The 12,252-nt window shown below is 38.7% G+C and overlaps 1 protein-coding gene across 1 annotated transcript; it reads left to right on the top strand.

The window, feature by feature from the left end:
• Positions 1-251: 251 nt before the first annotated feature.
• On the top strand, positions 252-11,124 carry LOC143860483 (protein kinase family protein / protein phosphatase 2C (PP2C) family protein). Its single transcript, XM_077371152.1, has 12 exons — positions 252-624; positions 743-860; positions 958-1,124; positions 2,110-2,177; positions 2,323-2,546; positions 5,858-5,909; positions 6,468-7,017; positions 7,091-7,160; positions 7,249-7,468; positions 7,581-7,685; positions 9,354-9,449; positions 10,718-11,124. The coding sequence occupies exons 1-12, from the start codon at positions 513-515 to the stop codon at positions 10,910-10,912; spliced, it is 1,977 nt and encodes a 658-aa protein (XP_077227267.1). The 5' UTR covers positions 252-512; the 3' UTR covers positions 10,913-11,124.
• The last annotated feature ends 1,128 nt before the right edge of the window (positions 11,125-12,252 follow it).

Genomic DNA, 12,252 nt, shown 5'->3' on the forward strand with positions numbered 1-12,252 from the left:
TTGATCTCATTTTCTATTTTAAAATAAAAAATGTTTAAAAAAACCAAAAACCCGCGGGTCGTGGGTTGACCTGACCTGACCCGTGTTTTTGCTGGTTGGGTCACCTGCGGATCAGTTTTGGCTAGACCTGGTAAACGGGCGGGCCCGGAAAAATTTATGTGTCATGAAACTTGGACCCGCACCCGGCCCGTACGGGTCGACCCGCATGAATTACAAAAGCCCATTATATTTTTTTCAAACATGTGCTTTCACGGAACTCCGTGAATTTTTTTTCCAACAGGTGCTTCCACGGAGCTCCGTGAAAATTCACGGAGTTCTGTGAAAATTTGAGAGGGGTTGAGATCCCAAGGGGATTTAGGGTTTAGTTCGGACCAAGAAGAAGGAAGGGTTGAAAGCATCTTGTCAAGGAATTCGTCGTGGTTATTATGGTGATTGAAATGGGAGGGATTTTGGATCTGTTGTTGTTGTTGAGTGTTTTGTGAGGGGTGTAAGCAGGAGGGTAACACCATAGGATGACGGAGATGGCGGAGCCCAACACCTGCGTTCGAGGCTGCTGTACCAGCGAGAAAATCCCTTTGCATCTCCCCTCTTCTTCATACTCCTTGATCTCACCAATTGCTAGAGGTAACACCATCACAAGCAGAATATACAAATCCCCTCTTATCTATCTTGTTTTTCTCTCTCTCTTAATAATAAGCATCTCTCGTCTTCCATTTCTCTCTCGCTCTCTCTTTTTTTCAAGGTTCGGAAAGCGTTGTCTACGAAGCAACGCTGGATGGCAAAAGAGTTGCTGTGAAAAAGCCCATTTTGTCTACATCAGACGACCTCGACAAATTTCACAAGGAATTGCAGTTGCTTTGGTAAGTTGTTTCAGCTTTTGTTTGCATATGTAATTATTAAGTGTGTATTTTATTCCAAATTTCAACTAATTGTGTTTCTGGGTTTTGGAATTGAAAGCAAATTGGATCACCCTGGGCTTGCCACATTGCTTGCAGCCCATGCCAGACCTCCCAATTACATGTTCTTCTTCCATTTCTATGAGTCTCGAAATCTCGCCGAAAAGTTACACGTAGAAGAATGGAATCCATCAGTTGAAGAAGCCCTCATTATCACCATCCAGCTAGGTTTCTCCCTAATACTTAACTTTTTCTCTCTGTTAAAAGACTGTGGTTGTATTTTGTTTGTGCTATAATTGGGTGATTGCTCTTTTTCTTTTTCATAATTGTAATTAACTAGTAACCCTGCCTTTTTCCCTTCTGAATTATGCAATGTTTTAGCTCAGTATCTGGAAGTTTGGTATTTATATATTGAGAAATTTGGCCAATGAAATTCATGAAGTGATGGCGTTCTAGAACTTGATATGAGAGTGTGAGTAGTTCCTATTAAGCAATAACAAACAATTAAACACACATTGGGTTCAATTGACAATCAATCTCATTATATAAAGCTTGATGGTTCTAACATGAGATTCTCACATCAGCAAATGCTGGTCCGTTATAACACTTGCAACATCAGTTATTAAAGCAACTTCAGTTGTTCAATGTTGGTTCTGATATGTGCATATTATTATGGTGGTTACGGTGTAGCTGTAATTTAGTTATTATGTAGGGTATATGTTTTAGGGTTATGGGTGTTAGTTATTGCTTATGCTTCATGTAAATGGGTCAATAGGCTAGTGATACCTTTGGGTTTGTATTTAAGAAGTTGTATCATAATGAAAAGGTTGAGAATTTAGCAACCAAAGAAGAAACTTATGTTTCTGTAGAATCACGGTTCCTCTCAAATTGAACATTTAGGAGGTCCGGCTGCCTCGAATCAACCTCTCTCCCCCTCTTTTTCTAACTTTTCTTTGTTTATTTGTGTTACGGCTTTTTTTTTTAATGGTATTTGTAGTATGGCTAATTAGGCACATAATGGTTTCTTTAGATGCATACTTCACATTTCTTAGTCTGTTCCTCTTTTCTTTAGATGCATACAGCATCAGCCAATTGATTCTTGGTTATCCAGATTTGTTGAAGTTCTAATATTAGATTTTCCATTTTCCTTATTATTTTTTCTTATTTATTCAGCAACCAATTTAACCATGTTATTTGTTTCTTTTTCTTCCAGCAAAATCTTTGCAATACCTACATAAGCTTGGAATTGCACATAGAGATGTGAAACCAGCAAATATTCTTGTCAGTGTCTTTCGTTTTTTCACTGCCTCTTGTCGCTTCCCTAAACTGATATTGTTTTTTTTGCTGGTGTAATGCCTTTGCTTATATGAAACTCTGGTTTCGAGTTTCCTGCTCTAATATATCTGGCTAACACTTTTTTGTGCAGCTTGACAAAAACCTTAAGCCCTACCTGGCAGACTTTGGTTTGGCAGCATACAAGAAAGATCTTAAACATATTTCACTTGAAAATTGGAGATCATCTGGTAAGCCAACTGGAGGTTTTCATAAAAAGAATATGGTTGGAACAATCATTTATATGGCACCTGAGATACTGAGAAAGGACATACACACGGAGAAATCAGATGTGTACAGTTTTGCAGTAACAATCAAGTAAGAATTTGAAACTACTTGCTATGTTGCACCATAATACCTAATTCTAGCTCTCTTGCAGCAAAGCAAAGTTGAGATGCATATTCTCTTTCCACATATGTTCTTGAATCAGTAATATATGGGTCTGTTTCCACATATGTTCTTGAATCAGTAATATATGGGATAGCATTGAAACATGTTAACGATTTTGTTTTGTAATCTAAATAGCAGACCTTTTACTACTTAAAAATATTCAATAGCGATTACAAAAATGTGCATTAATAGTAAATATTTTATATTGTAAATTGTAATAATGTTTTAAAGTCAATTGAGTAATCAAAAGACACGGGGACTCAGTCCAACTCGACAAAGACTCAGGTTGAGTTATGAGCATAAATTGATTTTTTTTTTCCCTTGATGAGAAAAACTGAGATTAATACTCAAGAAGATTGACCTTAAGCTATTGGAATATTGTGCAATTGATAAAACTTGCTGAAACGAATGAAAATATGGCTTCTAGCTTGGGTGGTACTATCAAGGATTTAATTGCATGTAGTACTATTCTTGGAGGATTTAGCAACTAATGTTCTAGGAAATGAACATTACTTGTGCTTATAATCAAGTGTGTCAAGTATGTATAAATAGTTATCATCGAGCTTGGAGCTTGAGAGAAGAGGGAAGAGAAGAAAGAAGAAAAGCGGAGAGATAGAGAAGAGTTCAGGTGAGAATATTGCCCGGATGACCCACACACGATGCATACATTAAGGGGTTTACATAGAGAAATAAAAAAGGATCAGTATACCCTTGATAAATACAAGAAATGACAAAATAAGTAATTACTAAACTACCGTAAATGAAATGTGCACAGTTGCACCTTTAACACTTCCCCTCAAGTTGGAGCATAGATATCTTTCATGCCCAACTTGGATATAAGGTGGCACAATCTAGTTTTCTTAAGGGCCTGTGTTAGGACTAGGGGATCTTCCAATTGGTCTCGAGTCTTTCTATGATGAGTGACAAGAACTTTTGAAGTCATCTTCTCATAAATAAACTGACAATCACCTTCTCCTATGTGCTTGGTTCTTTCACGGTGAACATGGTTTTCTGCAATGTGAATTGTAACCTGGTTGTCTCTATACAAGTTTATTGGAAGAGGGACTTTAATCCCTAACTCAGATAGTAAGGTGAGAATTCATAGTGCTTCACAAGTGCCATTAGCCATAGCCCTATATTCTACTTAGGCACTGGATCTAGCAACCACATTCTACTTCTTCCTCTTCCATGAAACCAAATTGACACGTACAAAGGCCTAGTAACTGGAGGACGATCTCCTATATCAGAAGATCCAACCCAATTTGCATCAGTAAAGGTCTCCACCTTTGGGTGACCATGATTTTTGTACGATATCTCCTTAACTAGACTGCACTTTAGAATTTAGATAGTGAGGAATCTTGTAAACACTCTTAAGATGGCTGGGCCTGAGAGACTGCATGAACGGACCAACTATGTTAATTGCATAGGATATGTTTGGGCAAGTCTTTATCATGTAAATCGGTTTCCCAACAAGCCAATAATACATGCCTTTATCCTCAGGTGGTTCACCCATTTCATTCTAAGATGATTTTCTGCCATAAGAGACTCAACTGGTCTGGCCTGCTGGTCCACTGGAGCTTTTAGAATGCTTGGACTGGCTTTTTCTGATTTCAGATGATTCCATTTTCCATTTTGGCGTAAAAAATTGCTGTCTATACCTGGGTGGGTTCTAGCCTCAAAGACGACTTTCTGTTTGTGTTTTCCAGCCTAATTTGGGCATAGTCTGTCAGATTTAAATTTGAAATTTTGCCGTTTCCAATTTTCCGCTCGACTCCTTCGTCTTTTCCAGAATTACTGCTATTGGAGGGATTCTTTGATTTGATGACTGATCTTTGGATTGCTGTCTCCGATTGTAGAATTGCAGTATGGGAGGGAGATGTGAGGGTGCACTGCTCGAGGGGCTTCCTCCTATATCGGGCTGTTCTTTTATGCTCTTTTCTGCCTCTATGGAAATGGAAACCAGTGATGGCTGACTTCTTTTTCCTGTTTCTTTGTTTGGTATGGTAGCCTTTTGGTATCTTTCGTTCTCCCCTGACTGCATTGCTATTTTGGCTTTGTTCCGAGCAGGCTCAATTGAGATATTACATGAATTAGGAAATTTCCTTTCCTACTCACTCCAGCTTTCCATTTTCGATGTTTCCTTCAACCTCGGGATACGAGCTTTGAGCTCTGGAGTAGTGGCGGCCTCTACTCTTTTGCTGAGGACCTCGATGATGGATGGTGTTTGGGCGTGGGGGGGGGGGCGGGGGGGGCGGGTGATTTTACTTTTCCTCCTTGGGTGGTGCATCAGCAGTGGGACCATTCTTCACTTTCCTTCTTTTTTTGCCAGATGAGCTTTGCTGTTTTTCCCAGCCTTACTTTTTGTTCCCCGGTCTTTCATCATCTGTTTCTCCTCGTATTTGGCAAGAAATTCATCCAGAAGGCGACGTTAGGAGATGTCCATGCATGGGAGGTAGATGTGTGACGAGGCTTGGGACTGAAGTTTGAGGCTCTAGGAAGAGCAGAAGCACAAGGTTTCGTCAACTTGAAGAGGAAGGATAAGCAGCTATAGGATGCCTTGAAGTCGATGTTGTGACTTGAGAACAGTTATGGAAGATAGACAATTGAGCAAAACTAATCTAATTGATTGAAAAGGAAGACACTGAGCTAAACTGAGCTAATCGATTGAAAAGAAAATGCAATCTAACAGTGAACTAATCAGCATAGGATAGATGTGGGGAGTCTCTTGCCTCTTCTGTATCAGTTCTCCTGGTAGAAGGGGGGCAGCCTAAGCTTCCTCAATTTCCTCTCATCTAGTCTTCATATACTGTTGTTCTGCTCTCTCTTTGGGAGGTTTACTTTAAAGAGTCTTCATATACTGATATTTTGCTATTGTTAAAGCTTAAGTTGTTGTAGGATGCACTTAATGTTCCACCTCGGCACGTTCCAAAAGAGAAAATCCCATGATCACATTTTGGTTCTTACTAATACTCCAGTTCAATAAGTTCTTTATCCTAAATTCAACTAAATAAATGTATGATGTTCTGTATTTTACCATATTCCAGCCAGGGATCTCAGTAGACTGAATGTTTATCTCTGGTCTGGAAATATTGAATTACTCATCAGAAACAAATAATTTATCTGGGTTGACATCTTCTAGCAAGAGCATGTTTGTTTTACGGTACTAACTTTCAGACATTTTTTCACCAACTCTCTTCAATGCATACTGAAGTTCTTACTCGCTCGGTGTTCTATTGCAGCGAGCTTCTTACAGGTGTGGTTCCATACACTGATCTTCGTGCAGAAGCTCAGGTATTGCTTCTCTCAGCTGTATCATTATTTTTAGGTACTATTAGAGAATAAGATCAGATCTGATCTTCTAAGATTTGACTGTGGGAGTGATTGGGGGTGGATTTTGTAATTGGATTAGATTAGGCAACTAAGATTAGGATAGTTGCTAAGTTTAGGAAATCTCTTTTCATTGTGATCTTTTACTTTCTTTGTTTATCTCCTAAAGTGCTCTATATAAGCACTAGTTAGGGTTGATTGTAAGTATCTAAGATCAATAGAATCTTCTATTATTTATCAGGTACTAGTAGACCATACAGTCACCTGACATAATACACATGCACATTTACTTCCTGCGTCATTCAGGGTATATGTGGTATGTTACTGCTGTTCAGTTTATCAAGGACTTCTAGGTTTTCTATGGTTCCTCATTTTCGGCATTTATATCATGCTGCATTGGGCTTCAATATCTTTCATTTTAGCTGCCTATACATCTGCGAGTATATTTTTCTCTCGATGCTTTGCGTAGTCTTGGTTAAACAGTAATGTTTAGTGAGGTATTACTATATATCCTGCCTATAGGCCCACACTGTGCTCGAAATGAACTACACTGAACAACAACTCACAGCAGCAGTAGTGTCTGAAAGCTTGCGGCCAGTTGTTGCTGGTCCTGAATCCGGTGTGCCATCAACTCTGCTGTCATTAATTCAGAGGTGCTGGGATGCTGACCCTCAATGTAGGCCTTTGTTCGACGATATAGTCGATGAACTTGATACAATCATAAAGCAAGTAATTGTAGTAGAAAAGGAGGAAAAAGTCCCTGGAAAACATTCTCTGTCTCTCAGCGATCAACATCCAATGGAAATCAATAACATGCAAGATTATCTAAAAATTACAAACTGGTTCAATCAAGGAGAGCAATTGTCCAAGAGATTTTCTCTTATGGCCAACTCAAATTTGCAAATCTGGCCGGATTCTTCGCATGATGATTTGGCGTACCGTCCAATATTGTCATGGGGATCCTTTGCTACTTGTGGGAGAAGGGAGACAATGGAAGATACACACTTTTTGCTGCCTCACATGTGTAATGAGCAGGATATCCATGTGTTTGGAATCTTTGATGGCCATCGAGGTGAGCCAAAAGTCTGCTTTCCCTGACCTTTTGTGTGCACAACTTACTTTATGTCTGAATAGTCTGTATGCAGGTGCTGCTGCTGCTGAATTTTCTGCCCGAGCGCTACCAGGATTCTTGCAAACTTTGGGTTCTACAAGCAGGTTTTTAAAATAAAAATAAAAATTTGTCCTTCACTTTTCTGTTTTTTGCTCTGGTTCACACTCAAACTCATTTGTGATGTTGATGCAGTCCTTCAGATGCTTTATCTGAGGCATTTGTGAAGACAGATATTGCATTCAGGAATGAGTTGGTATCCCACCGTAATTCGAAAAGAGTTCTTCAGAAAGATTGGCATCCTGGTTGCACTGCAGTCGCTGCATTAATTGTCAGGAACAGGCTTTTTGTTGCAAATGCGGGCGATTGCCGAACAATTATATGTCGTGGTGGCCATCCATTTGCTCTTACTAAGGTGATGAATATATTTATCAGCTACATTATTCTTCTAACAACATCACAGATCTGTGATTATTTGTAAGTTTTCTGGAAGTTTTACATTTTCACTTAATGAATCTCTAAAATAGGATCATGTCGCAAGTTGTCCCCTGGAAAGAGATCGTGTAACCAGGGCAGGCATGCAAGTAAAATGGCAAGTAGACACATGGAGGGTCGGTCCAGCTGCTCTTCAGGTTTTATCTATATCCTTCAAGATCATTGCCTGAATTTGTCGTAGGTCCATAAATATTGACGTTTGCTAAGATTGGAATCATATAAAGGACAGTAGAATGTTATGATCCTGCTTTGACTTTAAATATTTCTGCTTCGTAGTTGTTATCTTTTTCTTTTTTGATCATTTGAGATGAAAAATATTTATTAATAAAAATCCAAACACAAAAAGAGAATCAAAATGGAAAATTGTATAAATAACGTATAGTTCTAACTCATGAGTCTTGGACTATCTCGAGAATGTGAAGCAGCCTGTCCTCTACCATCAGAGGGTAGTGTCCCTTGTCCTGGAATCTGGACCATCGTATCCCTCGTAATCTGCCCTTGGCGGATACTGCTGGTTTCTAGGAGGACTTAACCATTCCATGATTTGTTTCTTTCGATAGACAAGGATATGATGCTGAAAACAAAAACTCTAAACCTTTGGCTTACTATATTGGGCTTGTGGTGGCAGAGGCCAACCGAACCGAAGTGAGAATCCTCTCAAATTGTAGTTTTTTAATGTCAAATCTACCTCTTGAACCTGCTACATGGGGGAATTTTGATCAGTTATGGAAACGGTTCCCTACCTTTCAGCCTCGAGGACAAGGAAGTTTTCAAGGGGAAGGGAGTGTCGAGTCCCTTGGTCAGAGGAGTATCAATAACCAGATTTTGAGGATGGTTTGTTATTTATATTTGGATTATTTGTTTTTATTTGTTTGCTGGATTGTTACTGAGTCCTACTGTATTTAGGAGTCTTTAGAAGGTTTATATGCTGAACTGATTGAAGTATAATGCAGGAGATTTTTACACGTGTTCTCGCACAAGAGGACCGGCTCACCTTAGTGAGCCTCTAACAAACTATTCTCTTATTCTTAACTCTTATCTTGCCGGTGCCTATCACAAACATAACAAGCTCTGATACAAACAGAGAAAATTGAAAGGAGACGAGAGCTGGCAAGCCTCCTCTCTGTTAGTTATAAGAAAACTTCTATCCCAATCAGGGAATTGTTTGTGGAGGCTGAATAAACCTCTCTTTCCATCCACCTTCCCTTGACCTATCATCTTGATTTGTGATTGATCGAATGGGTCTGGATCACATCAGTTCTAGTACTGGAATTATTTATATTGCATTGACCCGTTGATGTATGCGGTTTTAACCCAAAAAGTTGCACAGTTTGTGAGGGGCCCGGTTTCTAAAGCCATATGTACTTTTTACTTCTGGTGGCCCATGGTGGCCTGGTGGGGTTGCTTTTCTATGTCTGGTTTTTAATAAATTATTGTCGTGATATATGTAAAGAAAAAGCACCCTATGCGGAACTTGGTTTCATGCCAAAGGGCGGCAATGTCGTCTTTAATTGCATTCACAATGCTAGCAGTATTTGCAGAGGAAAATTGGAACACCAATAAGAGCAGCTTACAAACTAGATTTCTCTATTGCTGGCCTCTCCAGTTGGTAATATTAAATTCATCAGTAGCCAAATATTGTTAACATCACATTTTATTTCAGCTCTCAATTTATACAAATCATGTATCCTCATGGATTGAAGATCACTTCACTTCACTTGTACCTTGAAAGCCTGCATGTAACCGCTGGAAATTTTTTATATAGGCAAATTCCAATTCTTAAGTAGCTTTGTTTTTTTTATCAGGTCACACGATCAATTGGTGATGACGACTTAAAGCCTGCTGTAACAGCAGAGCCTGAGATAACTGAGACTTCACTATCGTTAGAGGATGAATTCCTGGTAAGTACAATTGTCTGCCAAGTAAATGCATCATGATTTTGTTAGATGGGTCGTATAACCCCCAGGGAAAATCGTTATGCGCAGCGGAATCAAATCGCATAGAATAATTAATTTTGAATTTTGCCCGTAACCCCGGATTTCTCGGAACTATATGATTTGATGGTGATAAAAATAAACATAATTAAAATACCTTGATTGATGAAGTCACGAAGAAGAACCTTCCTCGCGAATGCCGAAAGTTGATCCGATGAGATCCTTTGATTTTACACAAGGGATAGAACAACCTTTGTTCTACTTTTAGATCTGATCTAAATCAGATCTTATTAGATGGGAACTTTGACCAAGCTTGAGAGTAGAAGCAACAAAAATATAGCCCCAAACGAGATCCCAGTATGCCACAATCACCAAAACTTGGAATGATAAGAACAGGCAACACCAAATTGATGAGATGAATTTCAACCTCCAAGAAGAAGTTGAATTTCAACTAGGAAACCAAGTAACTGATTCGGTCACTCAAGAATATTTTCCGAAGTGTACCACTAAAAACCAAAAACGTGAGATAGAGTCCCACAATAGCACCATGCATGAATTTCAACCTTAACATGAAAACTAGGCAGTTCTAAAACGAAAATGGTGGTGAGTTACATTTGCTTAGAATTGTGCAAGAAGTAAATAGTTCCTTTAATTTTTTACTATTTGTAAGGCAAGTAATTTTCAAATACTCACAGATGCTTGTAATGGGAAATGATGCACATATATGAGACACTTGTCAGACATTTGTCCCTGGGCCCACCATGAAGTATCTGGATAATCTGGTCTGTTCATCTGGTTCCTCCACTATTTTATGACCCTCTAAAGGTCTGCCTGAGAATGAAAACTGAAAGTACAAATGTGCCTAGTACACAATGACAATCTCCAGTCAGATTGTTATGATTGTAACTACGAATCACAATGATTGACTTTTGATCTATGACATATCTGTAAGGAGCCCACAAAAAAATAAATGGTCCAGATCATGTTGATGTGAAATGGGTAGTCCGATCATAAGGTGGCTCACAGAGGTACATCTCACTGCATCATCCCCCATTTTTAAAATATTGGTAACATATGTAGTACCGTACTCCCAATTTCTGAATGAAAATAGTTTCAAAAGAGGACACATGATGGGGTTCTAAACTCAAGTGAATATGCTGATTGAGATAGTGTAGATGTAGAGCAGATTAGAATGTTGATTATTAAATTTATTACTATTCCATGTATATTTTCAGGTCATGGCTAGCGATGGACTTTGGGATGTGATAAGCAATGAGGAAGTGGTATCCATCATTAGAGACACTGTTAAAGAGCCTGGAATGTGCTCCAAGAGATTGGCCACTGAAGCTGCTGAACGTGGCAGCAAAGATAATATCACTGTTATTGTTGTCTTTCTTCGCCCAGTCTCTACTGCCGAGAGAATTTACTAGTCACCCCTCTTATTTCTGGGGTGGGGGGAGAGAATTTACTAGTCACCCTTCTTATTTCTTGTGGGGTGGGGGGCATTATTCATTGAGCCTTCAACATTCCATTCAAAATTGCAATAAGTAGTGGTTGGGTTTGTCAACATCTCAATATTTTAGGCAATTAGTTTCTTTTAATGTTAATACTCCACTTTATTAAACACTTTTTTTTATTGGCTTATGATAGTTTTTTGGAAATCTTAATCAATTATAGATAGAGAATTATAAGAACTCATGTAACCATCCAGATGATAGCCTTTCCTCAATCTAAATGATAAAATTGAGTTCACTTTTGCAAGCTCTTGCAGACTAATTAAATGAATAAGACAAAACATGCAGAAAAGTGAGCCTTTGTGGCTGCTCTCTCCTGCAACAGCCAGCCGTGAAATGCCCTTATGCAATGGTCCTTAGCAAACCCCATAATATATATATATATATATATATATATATATATATATATATATATATATATATATATATATATATATATGAGAAAACATTTCCTACACACGTCCATTTTACCTCCACAAATCGTAGGGTTGGGATGATCCTATGGATCTGATTTTTTGTGGACACCCTATCTCTGTGAGGACCATTCAAATGAATGGTTTGGATCACCCAAACAATGTGTGCCCCCACTGTATTTTAAGCTAGTGTGTAGGTAACTTACCTACACAAGTGTGTAGGAAATGTTTTCCCATTCAAATGAATGGTTTGGATCACCCAATATATATAGAGAAAACATTTCCTACACACTTGTGTAGGTAAGTTACCTACACACTAGCTTAAAATACAGTGGGGGCCCACATTGTTTGGGTGATCCAAACCATTCATTTGAATGGTCCTCACAAAGATAGGGTGTCCACAAAAAATCAGATCCATAAGATCATCCCAACCCTACGATTTGTGGAGGTAAAATGGATGTGTATAAACCTTCACAAATTAGAAAACATTTCCTACACACTTGTGTAGGTAAGTTACCTACACACTAGCTTAAAATACAGTGGGGGCCCACATTGTTTGGGTGATCCAAACCATTCATTTGAATGGTCCTCACAGAGATAGGGTGTCCACAAAAAATCAGATCCATAGGATCATCCCAACCCTACGATTTGTGGAGGTAAAATGGACGTGTATAAACCTTCACAAATTAGTCCATTTTTTGCTTCCATAGTTTGAATGGTTAGGATGATCCTATGGATCTGATTTTTTGTGGACACCCTATCTATGTGAGGACCATTCAAATGTTTGGATCACCCAAACAATGTGGGCCCCCACTGTATTTTAAGCTAGTGTGTAGGTAACTT

Source organism: Tasmannia lanceolata, unplaced genomic scaffold (genome assembly GCF_043159265.1).
Source record: "Tasmannia lanceolata isolate RefF3 unplaced genomic scaffold, GAP_Taslan_0.1 ptg000037l, whole genome shotgun sequence".
NCBI classification, from domain to species: domain Eukaryota; kingdom Viridiplantae; phylum Streptophyta; class Magnoliopsida; order Canellales; family Winteraceae; genus Tasmannia; species Tasmannia lanceolata.